This window comes from Macrobrachium nipponense, chromosome 39 (genome assembly GCF_015104395.2).
Source record: "Macrobrachium nipponense isolate FS-2020 chromosome 39, ASM1510439v2, whole genome shotgun sequence".
Classification (NCBI taxonomy): Eukaryota; Metazoa; Arthropoda; class Malacostraca; order Decapoda; family Palaemonidae; genus Macrobrachium; species Macrobrachium nipponense.
The window spans coordinates 6,536,632-6,559,131 of record NC_061099.1 but is presented as its reverse complement, the minus strand read 5'-3'; the positions used below and the strand labels follow the sequence as shown (position 1 = coordinate 6,559,131).

General features: G+C 36.9%; 2 protein-coding genes across 3 annotated transcripts in view; one reads left to right on the top strand and one right to left on the bottom strand.

Moving 5' to 3' along the window:
- Window positions 1–8,591, bottom strand: part of LOC135209900 (adenylate cyclase, terminal-differentiation specific-like) — a 33,146-nt gene extending 24,555 nt beyond the window's left edge. Inside the window, exons 1-3 of the mRNA XM_064242641.1 lie at window positions 8,244–8,591; window positions 1,058–1,123; window positions 273–402 (exon numbers count right to left, since the gene is read on the bottom strand). Of these exons, the coding sequence (XP_064098711.1) occupies window positions 273–333 (61 nt within the window). The 5' untranslated portion in view covers window positions 334–402; window positions 1,058–1,123; window positions 8,244–8,591. The remainder of the gene's footprint in view (window positions 1–272; window positions 403–1,057; window positions 1,124–8,243) is intronic.
- The window catches only part of LOC135210073 (probable cationic amino acid transporter), a 291,242-nt gene that overhangs the window by 166,432 nt on the left and 102,310 nt on the right, over window positions 1–22,500 (top strand). The window lies entirely within an intron of this gene.

Below are 22,500 nucleotides of genomic sequence, written 5' to 3'. Positions count from 1 at the left end.
AAATGCACTTGGTTAAATTTATAGCTTTTGCCAAAATACATTTCAAGAAGAATTATTATTATAATACTAAAAAAAAAAAAAAAAATAGTTCGTTTGCCGTGTGAACAGTTAACGAAATTCCGGATGAAATATTCATAATCACTTACCATAAATTAGCGGTTTTTTTTCTTAATAAAAAAATAGTTTAATAAAATTTTAGAAAATATTGTTTAGTTCGAAGACTGACATTACCTGTGTCTTCTGTCATGCATATTTGTTTGCATTCTACTTACCTGTCCAATCATGCGGTATAAAGTAGCTACCATGTACCGTCATGTCAGCATTGTGAATCATTCATCCATGCAGAAGGGGTTTCAGTGGGAAATGATAGCAGCCTACAGCCTTTTTCCATCACCACTAAGCCTGAAAGCCAAAGTATATTTAGCAGTTTTGTACCACAGCAAGACCAGTGTCCCTTTAAAGAGTGTGATGACGACACCTCGTCAGCGCTTCATTCCTTCATAGGAGATGTAATATTAACGTAGGTTAAGGAAGCCTCGTCACCAAACAATGTGGACCTTCACTTATTCAAGAGAAATGTCGGGGAACACGATCTGCGTTTAATTATTTAGGGTCGGCGTTGGCAACGTGATATCTGTGTTTCTCATTTACATCACGTCAGATTTCGTGTTGAAATAATGGCTGTATATTGAAGTGTATTGAATTGTGTGGACCCAGTTGGGGGGGGGGGGTGTTAGTATGTAGGAGGGTACGTTCAAAACGGCCGTTCACATTTTATCTCGGTATCATTTTTGTTAGTATCTTGCGTCTTCCCAGTGTTTGGTACCTGCATGCATTGTACCCGAGTATAAGGCTAAATATGTCACCTTGGTGGACATGCCCAGTGATGCCAAAAAGTGCAAGGTCCTCTTGAAGTATAATCAGTGAAGATTATATAGTTGAGAGAGAGAGAGAGAGAGAGAGAGAGAGAAAGTATGTGTTCCAAGTTTCCTTTAGAATGCCATGGAAGAAGAAGAAGAAGAAGAACCAGCCTCCGAAAATGCAAAAACTTTCTTACCGTTTCCGGAAATATGACGGAGGGGCTAAAAAAACAAAGGCCGTCGGCGCCAAGTTTCTATCTTGCCTGTGAAACAAAATGAATAAATGTCAAAACAGATCAAAGAAACCTAGTAAAAGAACAATAGACTCTGAGAATTTGGTTATGATACTCAACTATAGGCCCATGTTACTTTATCTTAATTTTAATTACCTACATGTTGCTAAGAAAATGAAATAGACATTCTTTTAATTATATATATATATAGCATTTACACCAGCTTCACGTTTTATCTAAAAAAAAAACAGCAATTCAGTTAAATGGAAATGTGAATGTCCTGAGAAAACGGGTTTCTATTGTTTTTATGGTGAAAATGATAAAGATTTCATGAAGATGGAAAGGTAGATCTAGCCTCCTTTACAGGGATGAGCATTAGGCTGTCGAGGTAGAAACCGTAAGCCTAGGTCATTGATAACGGTGCGAAGCCGTTGAGGTGAGGCGGTTGAGAATGTGGTGACAACAGTTGTTGAAGAGTGGAGGAATTTGCGAGCGGCATTCGCGCGGAACCGGCCATTGGAAATGTGATCTAGGTTACTTTGTTTAGGTGTCCCACTCTTGTTTGATGCTGAACTTCCAGTTTTATTTAATATAACCGTAACAGGCAACGGACAAAGATTCATCTTCATTGCATTTCATTTTTTACCTCCCAGTTAACTCTACAAACCAGTTCAGCAATGAGTTACACAAAACCAAGTTCATATTTTCTATTATTTATGGTCAAGTAATATCATAGACATTCATTCAAACGGTAATAAAAGTAAAGTACTCCAAAACAAGTCAGTGAGGTATATTACTATCACTAAGTAGCTAAATGGCAACAATTGCAAGTACCTACAACCAATATCTTTTGTTTATGGGTGTGACCTTTCTCTATAGTGAATGTCTGGATTACGTTTCACGTCCTCAACCTTTATGCAAATTAGTATCCAGCGGTTGTTACGAAACTCTAGAACCGGGGGGCCAGAAGAGAATGTAGTAAGCTTAAAATACTAGGGTAATGTAGTAATGAAAAAAATATATATCGAATACTAAGATCGTCTCTGGAAATTCTAGATAAGGGAATTGGGGAAAAGATATCCAACCTTTTCCTTGTAAGAATAACAAGGCAAGAGTGATTACAAACATCAGCACACTCCTCATTAATCTTGTATTATAATGGAAATAGTCTGCGGAAGATATTGTAGTAAACACATGCAATACTAATCTACCATAGGAGTATAGTAGGGGAATGTGTTATGTGTGGTAATGAAAACACTATGCGTTGCGGCCATTTATTACACTGGGAATACTATGTGTTCCTTCTGACACTCTGCACATGGCTAGAATATCTATGGGGGAGAAATCCTTGGCTGTAATAATTTATGAGTTGCTGAGAACCACTACCACGTAGAAGTAAGTAGGCTAGCTTATCTGTATAGTGTAGAGAAACTCTTGAATAACCAACCACAGGATTTCATGGAATGTTGTTTTAGATTATTGTGCTTTAAAATGCCCAGAATAAGAGACTAAATTATAATAAGCTGGGAATAATACACTTAGCCATCAGTACGTTACAGTACTAAGTAGAGATTCTTTTCCTTTCCTCAGAAAGACTGAGATCTGTTGATATGTGATACAGTAATACTACAATTGTTCTTTAATGTTTTCACTGTCAATACTTTATATATATATATATATAAAAGTGCAGAATAGTTACTGTGATGATTTACTTGTAAAGATGCAATAAACTTATTTTTATAAATAATAACGCAGATTAACTGTGGTTTTTGCGTGAAAAACTGTAAATACAGCCTAAGAATCAATTATGAAGGACAATGGTTAAATGTGATTTTACTTAAATGCAGCACTTGAAACAGATCTTGCATTAATAATCCGTGGTCATATCATAGAAAAAATATTCTTAAAAAAATATTGGAGTTGTATTCAAATCACTTCTGTAAAGCTTCCATTAATTATAATATTTATCACATAAAATTGGACTGTAACCCTTGGCACAATTGCACATGACTAGAAAAACTGCATGAGTCCATTTGAGTGTAAAGCCTATGGCCTACTGAACACCATCATTTAGAATTTCTTGTAAAACATTTTGGCTCATACATAACCATATTTCTGTAACATGTAAATTGCATAAAATCCTACAGTATCTTCTTCAGTTAAATGCCATGGCAGTTCAGAGTGAGTTTCACATAAAGAGACAATATGTCATTGCTTTGTACAGATTAAAATGAAAGCAAACTGAATAATTTGGTCAAAATTATGATATTAAATGTGAATAAAGTCTCATTGTTTACCCTTCATGTGCATTAGAATGAAACACTGAATTGTAATAATTGGAGTTTGTTTTATTGTTTTTCTTGCTAATAAATACATCAGCATTATAAGCTTTGTTTGGGGGTACCATTTACTACTGAATATCTTGAAATCCAAACCTGGAAGTGAAATAGTGAAACTTCCCCACCCATGATTAGAGTTCTAGCATAGGAGGAGGTTCTTTATATCAATCCCAAATTCAAATTTCATGTTGTTTGCTGAAAAATGTACCCAAAACTTACAAGGAATCACGAAAATAAAGAGTTCATTTTTATATGATTGTAATATAGTATATACAGATCTGATGAATGTGACCAATATATTCCAGATTTCAGTAGATTGCAAAATCAATTGAAAGTTTTCATCTTGGCTACTTAGATTGGACTACTGTTTGCAGAATTAAGCATACATGAAAAAGTGAGTTGTGGGTCAATTAGTGCCATATTAGCTAAGGCTGGAGAAATGAGGAAGGTTAGCTTTATATCAATAAACTCACCAGTTCAAAACATAGCCCAAACTAGGGCATAAGTAGCAACTAAAAACAAATTACAAAAGAAAAATACTGAAATATTGACTAAATTAAATTTCAAGGGAAGTTAAAGCCCTTCAAGTTAGTAATGTACTTTGGAAGTTTAAACTAGTAAGGGAGCCTCCATGCTACACTCTGTAGCTGGTTTAAGAGAGCCAGAATGGCTGGGCACTGAAGGGAACTGAATACTATGATGCTGGAGATAATACTCCCATTATAAAAAGGCTATTGACTTATACAGCGCAAGCTTCCACAGAATAGAATGTCCACATATGGGAAAATGGAAAACAAAGAAAAAAAAATAAATCAAGGAAAATTAGCAAATATTTGCAGCTGTCTTAGACTCCATATAAGCTGGGGGAGTTTTCCTTCATTATCAAATGATTAAATTTTGCCGTCTGTATGACACCTTAAAGTGAAAATGGAAAATAAACATAAGAAAGGATATTGTGTTCAAGTGTATCTGCAAGCAAAGGTAGTCATGATGGAAGGTTTTGCTGTGGCTGTGAAACAGTTTAAGATTTGAGAACCTGACACTTGGAACTAAATATGGCACAGGTGTAGTTACCACTACAAACAGCAGCAAAACAAAATTCAAAAGAGGGTAAGTTATGTTTCCTTAGCTAGGAACCTTGTAATGGTGAGACTGGGCTGTTTAGCAAAACCCTGCCCAACTAGCCTATAACAAGACTGAAAGGGTTCAATCTTTAATGCCTCCTGTTTAATATGTTGCCAGTGCACAGCAGCTCAGGTCTTTGTGGCTTAACATAAAGAGCATGCTTGGTTCATTGGCTGAATGACCATGGACTGGTTTTTTTTATTTTACTCAAGCCTTGTGTGAATATCCATCATGTCAGTGAGAAAACAATGTCACATAGGGATCTTTGGGCTGTTCTGCTGGTGAAATAAAGCTCTAGTTCACTTTCTACTCATAACAGATTATTAACAGCAATATTCCCAGCACCAAATACATTCTCATTCATTCAGACCATGGACCAGGTTATTGTCAGATTCAAGAATTATTTTAGGAAGTCAATGCTTCATATCCTGGTTGTTAAACCTTTAACAAGTAAACAATCTCATTATTGTCTGATACAATAATCACTAACTGCAATTATAATAGGAGTGTGCTGTACTGCAAACTGTAGCGCAACATAAAACACTTTTAACAAGGTAAAATTTGAATTGCATAAAAAAAAAAACCCTTACTGAATTTAATAAAAATCACCAAACTTCAGTAAATACATTGCTGGAGGTATTTTTAAATCTATAGGAGATAACACTGAGGTTTTTAAAAAAGGTTGATACTGTCAAAGAAAGCTTAAAATTTCTGTTGAAGAAGATTCAAAAGGAGTTATCCTTTGTTTTTGTTTTTTTTATGTCTGATGTCCTCCTCTAAATAGCATTTTTTTGGTTGAGCAAAATTATGTAGTATGGTGTCTGTTCTACAGTGTTGTAAAGGTGATGATTGCACTGCAGACCAAAGTCTTGACCCTTCAACTTTAATACAAGTTCTCCTTATCTTAACTTGAATCCAGAAAATTCTTGACAGAAACAATATGGTACTTTTATGTCTAACTAGTTGCAAACAACTTTGACATTATACTCTACACGAGTCCAAACCTGTACACAGGAAAACTGATGCTAGTAGACAAATCCAGCCTTGTACAAATTTAGTGCTGCCTTTGACTTAGCTAACCATAGGCTTAAATATGATCTGGATGATCTGGTAATTAGCAACAAAAGCTGTTGATATTTTTAGTGAGTTGTTGATCATTTTAGTTTTTTCTTGCCTAGTGTTTATCAGGTTAGTGGTTTAGTGTCTTAGTTGTTTATATTAATTTCTAGAGTTGGTGTTTGAAAAATTATATGACTATGCAAATGTTGCAAACTCATATTGCAGTTATTTGCTCCATCACAAATATGAAAAGTTGTTGCTAGCCTTGACAGATATGAAATGATACAGTGAGTGGGCTATTAGGCTTAACCCCAGTAATGTTAAGACATTCTTGATTTATTAGCTCCTCTTGCAATATTCATCCTTTGATTTATTGTTCATGGGTAACACTGAACTTGATTCTGAATATTTGAAAATACCTTGTACCTGTATACCTTTTGATTTCAGGCTTTCATAATTATAGCACCTATCACCAAACAATGTTTACAAGGCTTTCCGTTTGTACAGTGATGGTGGTTATAGTGCACAAGCCTGAAAACATTTGTTTTACCAATAGTATTGTACTACTGCTCTCCTACCTTTTGAACTGGGTAGCAGCATTTTTCAGGGATCTTTGTCTATTTAACAAGACTGCTCAAGTATAGTGACTTTCTTTTTATTCTTTACGGTAATTATGATGGACTATCAATGGGAGATATCATGTTTAGTCCTCTTCCATATGCCTGCATTCCAAGAACTGGTGTGAGCTACTTGCTTTGCAGCCCATCAATATCTCTATATTGTTGAGACCTTATTGTTACATTGCCCAATACCAAAAGCATTTCATGCCTTTAACACTGGGAAAGGTTGTAGGGTAATACTACTACAGTACTTCAAAGAGACCTGTACCACTACCTTAGATTTAATCGTGTATTACTGCTTAAATATATATATTCATTTTCTGTTTAATCTATCTTTATGTATTTTTGACATTTTATTTCCTCTGTTTTCACATACATATTGGCCTTTAATTCTGTAGATAACTGTCTAGAGTAAGTAGCGGTTTAGGCGTGCTTTATGTAAAGGTTTGTTTATTTTGAATAATGATAATGATTAGATGGCTTTTACATGTATATAATATATTGTATTAGATAACATTTTCCTTCCAGAATTTATTATAACATTATGGTACCTGTGATGTACTGAATGGACGTTTGCATTTTCTGGCATAAAATCACTTGTTGCCTTAGATAAAGAAACTTGACATTGTGATCTATATAATAATTAAGGAGTTATGAACAAACAGTTTTTGAGTCGGCTTATTTTCTCTTAAACAGGACTGAAACGTTCATGCGAATGATTTACTTCATATCTTGTAATGTACTGTACTGTATTTCAAATACAATAGTTAGTGTTTGGTTTTTGGTGGTTCTTGTAAATATTATAGTAATTCAATAAGTACATATTATCACTGAAACCATTTTTAAACTTGAGTAAAACTACCTTCCAGTTTTTTTTTAAACTTGAGTAAAACTACCTTCCAGTTTTATGTGTAAATGGCATGACATGCTTCTAGAACTGCACAGTGCGACAATGCCGTAAGAGACAATATTTCTATTAACAATTATGCTGTATGTTATAGCATAGTTTCATTACTAAATTATAATTATTGGGCAATAAAATTTGTTATTCATGGACTATATTTAAGGAGAAATATATCTCCATAAAATGTTAAAAATTAAGAGAAGTGTATTACACTAAAATAAATGTTTTCTCAAGTCTATCTGATGTAAAATTCATAAACTTTACATAACAGACCATCAGCTGTTAGTTGTTATCAGTGATAAGCAACTGTATGATTATAATGCACCTTGTGGGTAATAGCCTATATTTCCCGTTTTCAATATCACAGATTTCCACAGAATAATTCAGTATCTTCATTACAATTATCTATATCTTCTTTTTTGCGCTTATGAATTTCCACCTATCCCCCATATTTTATGAGGAATATGTGTACTAGGTATTTGTTATAGCATTAAACCATGTACTTCCTGCTTCAGGCAGTGACTGCTATGTGTAACAACAGCAGTGTAACCTTGACATGCAACAGAATTTTTATTAGCTATAATAAAATACTCAGTACTTTGTGAAACCAATTTAATCGTCTTTCCCAGTCATACGGGCCATTAGTGACCTTAAATTTAGCGAAACCGTTCCATATGGACCTAGCGCAGGTTAGGCTAGGCTATGCACCTCCTTAGCCTACTTGCGTCCGCACCGGTAGGATCCCAGCAGGAATGCTGAATGACCTTGGCATGAATAACCTAAATATTTGTTCATGTGGAAGTCTAATCGAAGGAAACATGGGCCAAAGAACCTTACTGTTAAGTATTTCGAAGATTAGGAATCGTTCTGCGAGCGGGAATCAAACGGGAATCAAAAAACTGTTCAGCGGGTGTACTAAGGAACGGAACGTAGCCCGGAGGCATCACTGAAAGTTACCTGTGCACAGTAACGTATGTTTCCGTCAAATGGCTCCCAGGTGAAACTTCAACGCATACTAGTCACTTATCCGCACAGGTGACACGGTATCGCACAGTTATGTCGAAAAATAAAGGGTATCAGAGGCGATTTCTGGACCTCCTCACCTTCGACAAGGGTTTCACTTTCGCAACTCGCCTTCCAGGCAATCCAGGCAGGAAGTCGGTGGGTTGTGGCGCAGTAAGTTGGGAGTTCTGACGTCCGTTTCACTTTCTACAAGAAGAACCTGGGATTGGGATAAACAACACTGATATGGTGATGAGATACATAGATCGCGGCGTGCTTCGCATTTTTCAAGGATACCAATTTGCTTTGGGTGGCTCACGTCACGAAAGTCGTCGTTTGTTGGGTTTGAGTGCAACTTTCTCACACAGCAAGTCGAGTTTTGTTTATTAATGCGATTCTTATAGCTTCGTTGGTGGAACTGCCCATTCCTTGAAGGTTATGGAGGGACAACTGAATTGAGATGTTTGTGTCAGATTCTCAACTTCGAATGTAGCTATTGTACATTATTGAATAGAAGTCTTGTGTATGTCAATGTGTATCATCAATCTTTGTGATGAAATAGCCTCAGAAACTGTTGATTCTAACCAGGCAATACACAGTAGCCATGAACGTGAAATCTGCGCGGGCTTACTCGCCATATTCAACATGAATTTCGGTTTAGTTTCTTTAATTTGACGGATTCCGATGTCCTGCGGCGCCTAGATTCAAAACAAAACCAGTAAACCCCCTCCCCACCCCCCCACCCTCTCTCTCTCTCTCTCTCTCTCTCTCTCTCTCTCTCTCTCTCTCTCTCTCTCTCTCTCGTATTAGTAGTAGTAGAGTTTTGATTATGTTAGGAAATGCACTCATAGGATTTTATCCATTTTAATAATGGAAATTATGTATGTGGAATGTCATTATTATAGTTCATTTCAAAGAGATATTTTGTTTGTGCCATGAACTTTCGTTTTCTCTCTCTCTCTCTCTCTCTCTCTCTCTCTCGAGAGAGAGAGAGAGAGAGAGAGGAGAGAGAGAGAGAGAGAGTCATCAAGAGAACATGAAATGTTTGTTTTCGTGAATGGTGTTTTTTCCCTAACTCTTTATAATTTTCATAACGATGAAAGACCAGAGCTCGTGATATGTGTCATCCCCAGAGTTTTCCCAGACGAATCTATTAGTTTTTTTCCCAGTTGTTTTTTGCACGTTGAAGCTCTTTGTTTGGGTCATTAGTTTTCTGAGAACCCCTTTCTTTGATTTATTGGCCTCCAAAGCCATTAGTCGGTTTCTCTTCTTTGTTTTTTGGAAATCGAGGAAGATACATTGAAGGGATAAATATTAGAAGACATAATTCTTGTGTTTAATGCTCTCCTTACTTATTCTAGTGAAAGTGAGAATGTGTGATGTTGTCTTCTTCTTCTTCTTCTACTTCTTCTACTTCTTCTACTTCTTCTTCTTCTTGCTTACTTGGGCTGTAAGCCGACAAACTACTTTGTTGTTGGGGGATGGGGGTGGTAAGGAAAGGTCTAAAAGGATCTGAAAAAGGTGTTTCGTGTTGAGTTAAAGATACATGAATTTTACTATTATTTTAGGATATAGTTATGATTTATTTATTAGAATGAAAATGTATGAAATGAATAATGTGCATGTTAAACAGTGCAGAAAGAATTATTTTAAGAAAATATATAGTTTATTTATATATTTTATTTATTTATTAATTTTTCTTTTTTTATTTTGCGTTGCGTTAAAGATACATGAATTTTAGATTATATTGATGATTTATTTGTTAGAGTGAAAATGTGAAAAAATTAATTATGTGTATGTTAAACAGTGCAGAAAATTTTTTTCTAAGAAAATCGTTAGTTTATTTACTTAGTTATTTTATTTATTTATTTATTTTATAGGATATATTGATAATTTATTTGTTAGAATGAAAATGTAAAAAAAAATAATGTGTATGTTAAACAGTGCAGAAAAATTATTTCTAATTAAATATAAGTAAGTTATTATTATTTTTGTTGTTTTCTCAGTCTTTTACCCGTCTTACCCCAGGTCTCTCTTCCTCGTGTCCCAAGCACCTCCCTCTCCATGATTTCTCCTGATGCTTGTCATTCATCATCTGCCCTCCTCGTCTGTTCCCCACTCAAAACGTCCTCAAGCCCTGACTCCTGGGCTTTCTTTGACACTTTCGGTGACTTTTGCCGCTCCCCTGATGTGTTCAGGGTGACAGCAAATCTGCCAATCATTTTGATAGATATAACATGAAAGAGCTTTTAGTTGAAATCATTCGGAGTAGGGACTATTGTCCTTCGGCTTTGAGAATTAGTGTTATATATATAATAATATATATATATATATATATATATATATATATATATATATATATATAATATATATATGTGTGTGTGTGTGTGGTGTGTGTGTGTGTGTGTGTTTATGTGTGTGGTGTGTGTGTTTATGTGTGTGATAATATATATACATATGTATACGTATGAATAAGATATGTCATAAAATCTTCAAAACAAGTCAAAGTCTAGAGCCACAATTTGAATAGCAAAAAAACGAAAATGCTCAATAACTTTATAGATGAAATGTTACATCACAAACAAGTAAGAGTATTAAGACGTGCAATATAACATATAACAGTCTTAAATATCTTTTTACGAACGCTTCTGCGATTCTGAAATCCCATAGCAAAAACTAGATAAATATTCCCAGTCAGGCTCTGCGGGTTAAAAAAAAAAAATCTATTTTCTTCACCATTGTCATCGGAACTCCCTTTCCCTTTAGAGAAAGATTTGCTCGGTAATACCACAATAAATCCCCTTCGTGCGGTGCTATTTCAGACACCTTCCCCCCCCCCCCCCCCCCCTGACTTTCAGACACGCCCGGGCTGACTGACGTGGGCGTTTGGCTAAGTGTTATATGTCTGTTTTGAAAGCAGAGTCAGTTCATCTATTTTGGGGGCCGTTGCAAAGGTCCAGTGACGAAGATGCAGGAGACCCCGTTCAAATGGCCATCTCTAGAATTTGAGGTCTTTCGCCGCTCATTGAGAGAGAGAGAGAGAGAGAGAGAGAGAGAGGAGAGAGAGAGAGAGAGAGAGAGAATCGTGGCACTATTTAACCCTGTTTTGTTAAAGCCAGTAGCTTAGAGAGAAAGAGAAATTAATATTGACTCATATTGGGAAGCCAAATAGAGAGTAGGAGCAACCTTTCACACACACATACACACACACATAACATAAATTTTAATTTAATTACTGTAATTTCGGAAGTCGGAAAGAGTGAGCACTATATTTCACGTAGTTTGGGAAGCTGTAAATATACCTAACGCTTAAACTTGAAGTCTACCCTTTGGAAAGCCAACAGCAGAGATCAATAAATGACATAATTCCCCCCAAAATGTAAGTTTAATAAGAGCTCGCTACTTCGGAAGTTATAGTTTTTGAGTTATGGTAACTATTAGTTTAAGCCTTTCTTCTGATTCACGAACAGCGTCAGAGGACCTTTTTGGTTTGTCTAGCCTTGGTCTGACCTTCTGCTGTCGGCTGAGAATGTTGCCTTGAATTACTCTCTCTCTCTCTCTCTCTCTCTCTCTCTTATTGCTATCTGGTTTTCCTCGGTTTGAGCACCTCAAAAAGAAGTCGTTGCTGACATTTTGTTAACAAAGAAAGAAGGTTGTGACCTTTTCTTGTTTTTTTTTTCTTCGTGGGAGAAAAGGGAGATCCATAAATTATGTTAAAAGTGTGACGGAACTGTGAATGAATTATGAACTCTCCAGGCAAAGATTTATTGCTGTAAAAACTCGTCGACAGGCTAAATGTTGAAGGAATATAGTGCACGTCACATCTGCAGCTAAGCCACGAATGAAATAAAGCATTTTCGCATTAGCTTTGAAAAGTGCGTTCAATGTTTGGTGTAGTTTAAATTCATTGACAGACTATTTCTCTCTTTCAGGTGAGTGAGTACTTTGCTTAAGCCGAGATGGTTGAAGGTAAGAAGTTGCCTTACAGTATTGTCATTATTTTATAAGGTCTGTGTCCTTTTCAAGAAAAAAAAATCGTTCAAATGACGAATAACTCATTATAGTAAAAAAGAAAATAATAATAATTTTTTCATACGAACTGAGTAATTCATTATAGTAATTCAGGATTAAACTGAATGGTATTTGAATAGCAGCACTTTACCTTTTCTTAACGTCAACATCACATCCCTGATTCATTTACTGGATTTTATGAAGTAATATAGATAATAGTAAGACGAAATTGATTATTCCATCAGACTCATTTACTTATGGGATGGGGTTGCTGGCCCGTCGTCCCTCGCTCATTAAAAGCTCATTCCCTCGAGTGATTTACCAAATTGGCGCCCTTCAACTTTTATTTTCCAAACTTCGTGTGATGCTTATGAGAAAGTCATTGGAAAATTCACAATCTCCAGTCCAGATTATATCAGTGTTGATGTAATGTCATCTCTCTCTCTCTCTCTCTCTCTCTCTCTCTCTCTCTCTCTCGAAGTCAATAATCTGCATGTTGTGACGCCAGTTTTAGTAACCAATATCATTCAGCCGCCCCCCCTTCTCTCTCTCTTCTCTCTCTCTCTCTCTCTCTCTCTCTCTCCTCTCTATCCTCTCAAAAATCTCTCTCTCTCTCTCTCTCTCTCTCTCTCTCTCTCTATATATATATATATATATATATATATATATATATATATATAATCTATATAGTATATATGCATGTATGTATTGTATATTAAAAGGAGCCCATAAAAACGCCAAAATATAATAGAGAGAAAAATACTATATTTCAGAGACTGCTGTCTACCTGAAGAGTGAGACGGCAATCTCTGAAATATAGTATTTTCAGTCTATATTTTAGTGTTTTTATGGGCTCCTTTTGTTATATATATATATATATATACATATATATATATTATATATACACACATATATATATATATATATATGTGTGTGTGTGTGTGTATATATAATATATATATATATATATATATATATATATATATATATATAGTATATATATATATATATATATATATATATATATATATAACTTCTATTTTGTATCTTGCATTCTCGTACCCGTAAGCTGAAACACCCATTGATATTTATGCTTGGTTTTTCTACGTAGAATTCCATGTAGTACCGTCATCGGGTTTTATATATATATTTTATAGCCGATGTGATGGATATTATAGCCGTTGTATTTATAGATCTCGATACATTATTGGCTACTCTGCTGCTGTTATTATTTTACTGCCCAAGGAATTGGTTATAACGACACCAGTATTGGCTTATCGATGACAGTGTTATAAAAGTCTCTCTCTCTCTCTCTCTCTCTCTCTCTCTCTCTCTCTCTCTCTCTCTCTCTCTCTCTTCTCTCTCTCTCTCTGGGAAAGAACTGAAAGTCTTCCCCGTGTTTTGGACAGAAATGACACAATTTTAAATCGGCCGTGTTTGTGGTGGAGGCAGTTCTCTCATTAAAGAATGATGAGCGAATTCCACCCCCCCCCCCTCTCTCTCTCTCTCTCTCTCTCTCTCTCTCATTCATATATATGTGTGTGAAATTTTATATATATATAAATATACACACACACATGCGTACACCCAAAGGAATTTACCAGTGATATGTCATCCTACTCTCACCAGGATTTTAACATGCCATTATTGGGTTGGAAGTAGGGTAACAATGACGATATCTGCTTAGCCGTTTACTTCCCAGTACATACATACATACATATAGATTATATATACGCATTAATAATACACATGTATTATATATATATATCTATAGTATATATATATATATATATATATATATATATATATTCTCTATTGCCTGTTCAATGTAATACCCCAAATAAATAAAATAAAAAAACTAAGGCACTTAACTCAATAGTTCATAGAGTAAAGGAAGGCGAAGTTCGAGTAGCATCGTTTAATCAATATTGCCGTTTTTTCTGTCTGTGTTTACCTCGGTATCGACTGAGTGACTGAACGCCAGTTATGGCTTACTACATATACGCCTACGCATTCATTCTCAAGTTATTGCTATTGTGCGTGGGCTAGGGCATACAAGGCATCACTCTAGTAGATTCACATCACCCAAGCATCTGATGTCTATAGGCCCGTCCCTTACGACGCTCCTGATTGGCTGTTGATAAGACAATTACAGTATTTATGTATATATGGCTATACAATATATACAATATATATATATATATATATATATATATATATATATCTGTGTATATGTATGTATATGTGTGTATATATATTCTTTATGTGGTATCTGGAGTCTTCCGTCCATTTTTCCGTACATCTTCCTACATGGCCATACGTGTGAGTGTGTGTGTGTGTTTGTGTATGTATGCAAATGTACATATGCATAGACACTTATAATTACAACAGGATAGATGGATGACGATAGTAAGTTGGCGAACAATTTTGACAACAGTTGAAAAGAAAGACGATACAGTAATATTCACGAAAGAAATTGATTGAAGGTGAGTGAATGCACACAAGAGCAGAAAGGGCGCTCGGAATAAAAACGCTCGTCCTGGCGAGGGTATTGAAGAACGAAAGAGAGTTATCACTCTTTCTGCCTCTCTGAAGCAAAAACGCTTCAAGTGACGACAGAGAGAGAGAGAGAGAGAGAGAGAGAGAGAGAGAGAGAAGATAACGAAGGAGAAGCAATAAATGCTGCAGGTGGCTTACAAAGGCTTTGAAATGAAAAGGGGGCCGTGTGGGTGTGGGGGAACGAGAGACAAATATACTGACATGTGAGAATATGCAGGAAAAGGGTCAAGTCCGCTGGAAATCCTTTTTGAAGGGAGCATATTGGATTGACGCGGAAGAAAATGAATGAGTAGTTGGGTGCTTTCTCTGATTTAGCTGCTTCTTCAGGTCATGCTCGCTTTTTTTTTTGTTCTCTCTCAGTGGACCGTCCAACATCACACTGGTCCATTTTTCTCTCTTTTGGACTGGACAGTCATTAGCTTGCCAGATGAACGGTGCATTGTATATTGTCTTCTGCCTTTACAGCAACCTCCAGTAGACGAAATGGCTTACAGGTGATGTACAAAAATACTAGAAAGTTATACAAGGCTGATAGTAAACTCAGTTATTATTTTATTTATTATTATTATTATTATTTTGTCTATCACAGTCCTCCAATTCGACTGGGTGGTATTTATAGTGTGGGGTTCCGGGTTGCATCCTGCCTCCCTCAGAGTCCATCACTTTTCTTACTGTGTGCGCCGCTTCTAGGAGCCCACTCCTCTGCATTATTATTATTATTATTATTATTATTATTATTATTATTATTATTATTATTATTATTATTCAGAAGATGAACTATGTTCATATGGAACAAGTCCTCAGGGCCCTTAGACCTGAAATTCAAGCTTCTAAAGAATATGACGGTGTACATCAGAGAAAAGTAACAGAAGGTGAAGAGGAATGCAGGAAAAAAAGAGATCATGTATTAATAAGAAAAAATAGATTGAGAGATTCATAAATGATTCGACAGAAATGTAAGTGAATTGTTAAAATACAAGACGAATTGTATCGAGACTACTCGGACCTAAGCATCTTCATGGCAAGAGAAGTTTTGGTCCCAGGAGGGATTACCTGCACTTGCCATCCAGACCCGAAAGGTTACGTGTCATCCTGAAACCCGGGCAAAAGCATCTTGATTTTGGCACTCTGCAGGCTAGTGGTGAGAGAGTCTGATCCAGGGCAGTAATGCCCATTTGACTATTAAGCCATTCTGTTGCGGTGGTGATGTGTGTGTGTGTATTGAAATTGTATGTAGGAATTTGTATGTAATGTATGTATGTATATATGTATATATATATATACTATATATATATATATTTATTGTAATGTGTTCGTATGTTTCTGTAGCCTCCAGACAGCATTAACCCTTGCAGTTTTTAGGAGCTGCCTCGAGTCTCATTGTACCATGAACACAACCAACATAGCCGACCAACCACCAGGTACTAAATTCAGTGGTAAGGTTTACACGGCCTCCACTTTTTTTAAAAGTAAACTGGCCAATGCTGTTGCTTCTCTGTTCCTTTTACTGTACCTCCATTCATGTTCTCTTCCCTCCATCTTACTCTACACCCTCTCCTAACAATTATTGTTTCGTAGTGCAACTGCGAGGTTTTCCTCCTGTTACGTCTTTACAACCTCTTTAAGTCATTTTGCTGTACTTCCGCTTATATTCTCTCATCCATCTCACTGTCCACCCTCTCCTAATAATTCTTTCATAGCGCAACTGCTTTGAGGTTTTCCTCCTGTAACACCTTCCAAACCTTTTACTGTCAATTTCCGTTTCAGCGCTGAATGGCCTTAGTTATCCCAGTGCTTGGCATAATGTTAAAAATCTATGTAAATCAAAATCAAACAACCTCCTTAAGGTTAATTTCCATTTAGCGCTGAGAGACCTCACAGGTCTTAGCGCTTGGCCTTTGGCATCTATATCCCATTTCTTTCCATTCCATTCTTCGGGGCTGATTTTTTTTTTTTTTTTTTTTTTTTTTTTTTTTTTTTTTTTTGTTTTTTTTTTTTTTTTTTTTTTTTTTTTCTCGCTCTGCGAGTCAAGGTTAATTAACCTCCTCCTGTTGGAACAAACGAGTTATATATTTAAAAAGTGGCATTGTTCAAAGTGGCGACTGTTTTATGTTTTCATACCTGCAGTTTCATACCTGCAGACTTCCATGCACGTATCCCAGATTATTGTATTAGAGTCTTGAGACGGGATTCTCCGAAGGCCATGTAAGAACACTCACAAACGAATATTCGAGGACATTTTTCAAGTGAAGATAATGCTTCTGTCTGTGCGTGTGTGTGTGTGTGTGTGTGTGTGTGTGTGTGTGTATGTATACCTAAAATCATGCCAGTAAAAATATCTAGTGGCTACTTCTTTTCTTCGTTTATACGTTTGTTCTATATTTCTTATTGTTTTCTGTAATTTCTTTTAAATAAACACCGTATCCTTCGGGAGCTTGAATTTCTAGTCCTTGGCCCCTCACATGGCTAATAGAATGCCTGAAAATATATGGGGCAGAGGAAAACACCATCAGCTTCCTCAAAAATACAATGCGCAACTGGAATACAATACTTACAAGCTCTGGAATAAGACTAGCAGAGGTTAATATCAGGAGAGGGATCTTCCAGGGCGACTCACTGTCCCCACTACTCTTCGTAGTAGCCATGATTCTATGAAAAAAGTACTACAAGAAGATGGATGCCGGGTACCAACTCAAGATAAGAGGCAACAGAATCAACCATCTGATGTTCATGGACGACATCAAGCTGTATGGTCGAAGCATCAAGGAAATAGATACCCTAATCCAGACTGTAAGGATTGTATCTAGGGACATCAGGATGGGAGTTTGGAATAGAAAAAAAAATGCGCTTAGTCAACATACAAAAAGGCAAAGTAACGAGAACTGAAGGGATAAAGCTACCAGATGGGAGCAACATCAAACACATAGATGAGACAGGATACAAATACCTGGGAATAATGGAAGGAGGGCATATAAAACACCAAGAGATGAAGGACACGATCAGGAAAGAATACATGCAGAGACTCAAGGCGATACTCAAGTCAAAACTCAACGCGGAAATATGATAAAAGCCATAAACACATGGGCAGTGCCAGATAACTCCAGATACAGCGCAGGTAATAGTGGAATGGACGAAGGCAGAACTCCGCAGCATAGATCAGAAAAACCAGGAAACATATGCAATACACAAAGCACTACATCCAAGAGCAAATACGGACAGACTATACATAACACGAAAGGAAGGAGGGAGAGGACTACTAAGTATAGAGGACTGCGTCAACATTGAGAACAGAGCACTGGGGGCAATATCTGAAAACCAGTGAAGACGAGTGGCTAAAGAGTGCATGGGAAGAAGGACTAATAAAAGTAGACGAAGACCCAGAAATATACAGAGACAGGAGAATGACAGACAGAACAGAGGACTGGCACAACAAACCAATGCACGGACAATACATGAGACAGACTAAAGAACTAGCCAGCGATGACACGTGGCAATGGCTGCAGAGGGGAGAGCTAAAGAAGGAAACTGAAGGAATGATAACAGCGGCACAAGATCAGGCCCTAAGAACCAGATATGTTCAAAGAACGATAGACGGAAATAACATCTCTCCCATATGTAGGAAGTGCAATACGAAAAATGAAACCATAAACCACATAGCCAAGCCCAAAATAACCCGGGCAACTTGCACAGAACCAGTACAAAAGGAGGCATGATTCAGTGGCAAAAGCCTTCCACTGGAGCTTGTGCAATAAAATATCCGCTACCTTGCAGTAATAAGTGATACGGAGCTCCAACCTGAGGGAGTGATAGAAAACGATCAGGCAAAGATCCTCTGGGACTATGGTATCAGAACGGATAGGGTGATACGTGCAAATAGACCAGACGTGACGTTGATTGACAAAGTCAAGAAGAAAGTATCTCTCATTGATGTCGCAATACCATGGGACACCAGAGTTGAAGAGAAAGAGAGGGAAAAAATGGATAAGTATCAAGATCTGAAAATAGAAATAAGAGGATATGGGATATGCCAGTGGAAATCGTACCCATAATCATAGGAGCACTAGCACGATCCCAAGATCTCTGAAAAGGAATCTAGAAAAACTAGAGGCTGAAGTAGCTCCAGGACTCATGCAGAAGAGTGTGATCCTAGAAACGGCGCACATAGTAAGAAAAGTGATGGTGATTCCTAAGGTGAAGGCTATATGGGCAACCCGGAACCCCACACTATAAATACCACCCAGTCGAATTGGAGGACTGTGATAGAGCAACAAAAAAAAATAAAAAAAATAAAAAAAATAATAATAATAATGATAATAATAATGAACTAAGGAACCTCCGCAACGAGGCTGTAATATTGACAATTAAAAGCCACAGTAGTATTAGAATATATTATTGTCCAATGCTAAAAATTACTAGGAGAGACTGCCCGTATCCGAAAGTCTCTTCCAGTAATTTTTAGCATTGTACAATAATATATTTTAACACTACTGTGGCTTTTAATTGTCAATAATGATAATAATAATAATAATATCATCATCATCGTCGTCATCATACAGCGAACTACAACACTTCCTCTTATCCGAGGAGTCATACTTGGCTGATTTCACCAGTCTGGCGTCATCCCCCGCGCTACCTGTCCGTCGATGATAACAGCTTACTGTATAACTCACCTTGTTTCCAAACAGCTTGTCACGCCTTCTGAAGGCCGGGTACTATATATTCCCCCTGGAAAACAATGGGTGATTCAGAGTATGGTATTTCCGCCTTTATTCGGAGTATGGCTAAGGACGCGGGGCTCGGTATGGATAGAGAGGTCCGGATTACGTTCTACACAATAACAATAATACCGACTGGAGCCGGAGAACGTCGCTTCCGTCAACAGTGGCAGTGAGAGAAACAGGGCTTAAGTTTCTCTCTCCTCTCTCTCTCTCTCTCTCTCTCTCTCTCTCTTGGTAACCTCGTTGTAACCCCCCCTCTCTCTCTCTCTCTCTTTCTCTCTCAAGGACAACTAATAGGGAGATTCAAAATACTGAAAGGCATGGCAGAAGTAGACGGTAAACTAGTCGCATCAAACGAAAACCAGACAAGAAATAATGGATGGAAACTAGAATGGAAGAGATACAACACACCCAATTGTGGTAACTTCTTCACAAACAGGATGTGTGACACGTGGAATAAACTGCCGCCAGAAGTTGTAAACAGCACCGGTTAAGAAATATAAGTTTCTCTGGGATTAGCTAGGTTACGTTCCACAGGCTAGTGTCCATTTCAAGCTGAATGTCAGCTTGAGAAAGCCTTGGGGATTTGCAATGATTTTAATGTATAGTATTTTGGGGCACCAGCTTGAGTTCACCTTCTCCGTCCGACTATTATAATGTTTTACTTAACTATGTTGGGTATGTAACTATACTTGGGTATGTTCAAACTAAAACACTTTGTGCGCTATGGAAATTCATACTCGGAAATTCACTTAAGGTTGGACACTTCATGCCCCGATCTCCTACTGAGAACACATTATACGTGTGATAAGGAGTTCCTAAAATCATTATCTGTGGCCCTCGTTGTGTCGCACAAGACAAAGCGGCCACCCCGACTAATTGTGGCACATCAACAATCGGCAATCGAATGTTTTGAATACCTTAATTGTTAATTAAGGATATCCTGCCATCACCTGTGTTACTAACGAGGGTTTAATGATAGAAGAGGAAGTCTCAGTCTCTCTCTCCTCTCTCTCTCTCTCTCTCTCTCTCTCTTACTCTCTTCTCAATCTCTATGAATCCGATTCACCTTCCTCTTCCTATATATCCATAAATACCATCTAATAATTTCTCTCTCTCTCTCTCTCTCTCTCTCTCTCTCTCTCTCTCTCTCTCTCTCTCTCTCATGAATCCGATTCACCTTCCTCTTCCTATCTATCCATAAATACCATCTAGTAATTCTCTCTCTCTCTCTCTCTCTCTCTCTCTCTCTCTCTCTCTCTCTCTCTAATCAGATTCACTTTTCTCTTCCTATATATCCATAAATACCATCTAGTAATTCTCTCTCTCTCTCTTCTCTCTCTCTCTCTCTCTCTCTCTCTCTCCTCTCTCTCTCTCTCTCGTTGTGAATTTGCATTCTTCCATCTAATGCAACTAAGCTTTCAAGTTATTTCCCTTGAGTATATTATAGGATTCTGCAAAGACTGGATCCGTCGCTGTGTCGAGTGGATTGATAACCTCGTCTTATTGTATTATGTAAGTCTTGGTCTGTGAGCTACAGAGGAGACTTCTTTTAATTTTATTTTTTTTTTATTCATTTAGGGTCATATGCTTTTTGGGTTTTTGCATCTACCGGGTTGTGGCGGTAGCAATGTAATATTCATGGGTGCAGTAGAGGAGTTATGTGTGTGTATTATATATATATATATATATATATATATATATATATAGGTATATATATTATATATATATATTATATGTGTGTGTGTGTGTGTGTGTGAATAACTTGATCACGAAGTATATAAGATCGCTAATCTTGCCATCAGGAGTTTTCTCGTTTCTGTAGAGTGAAAATCGACCTTATGCTAATCTTGTAATGTCAGTTTGGATATTAAGACTACTTTTACTATGCTTTTTGCACTGTATGATCAGTTGTGCCTAAGTTAAAGGGTTGTGTTAGACCGACAGTTCTTGGCTCTCGCCTCTTTCATTTTCCTCCGTGGCAAAACCTTTATATATATATATTATATATATATATATATATATATCGTATATATATATATATATATATATATATATATATATATATATATATATGTATGTGTATGTGTGTGTGTGTATTAATTTATCTTTAAACTTGATTGCATTTTATACACTGAAACCAAGCTTCATTCAGCTGGATAGTATAGTCTTGTGCCAAGAGGATTAAAAATCTTAAAAATCCCGTCCGTCGAAATGCTTCCTACATTTTGAAAACAGTCACCCTCTCGGCGTCTCCTTGTGCACTGAAGAGAAGAGAAGAAGAATGAGAATGAAGAAGAGAGAGAGGATAGAGAGGTGGGGTATTACAGCTCGTCGTCTAATTATGTCAGGTGGAATCTTAATTAAACGTCGCATTATTCCCTGAAGTGGCATTTGCTAAGGTTGTCTGCTGCTCTCGTTTCTGCTGCGATGGGAGGACGCTGCTTGGCTCCTCCTTCGGGTCTTTTTTTGTTTTGTTTACCTTTTTTTACTTATTTTTTTTTTTTTTCGCTAGCTTTGGGGGCTCTGGGATTCGTGTTGGCTTGTGAGTCTAGTTATGTATGTTTATGTATGGTGTTATTATTATTATTATTATTATTTTTTTTATTTATTTATTTATTTTTTTTTTGCTCTATCACAGTCTCCTCCAATTCGACTGGTGGTATTTATAGTGTGGGGTTCCGGGTTGCATCCTGCTTCCTAAGGACCCATACTTTTCTTTCTATGTGTGCCGTTTCTATGATCACACTCTTCTGCATGAGTCCTGGAGCTACTTCAGCCTCTAGTTTTTCTAGGTTCCTTTTCAGGGATCTTGGGATCGTGCCTAGTGCTCCTATGATTATGGGTACGATTTCCACTGGCATATCCCATATCCTTCTTATTTCTATTTTCAGATCTTGATACTTTATCCATTTTTTTCCCTCTCTTTTCTCTTCAACTCTGGTGTCCCATGGTATTGCGACATCAATGAGTGATACTTTCTTCTTGACTTTGTCAATCAACGTCACTTCTGGTCTATTTTGCACGTATCACCCTATCCGTTCTGATACCATAGTCCCAGAGGATCGTT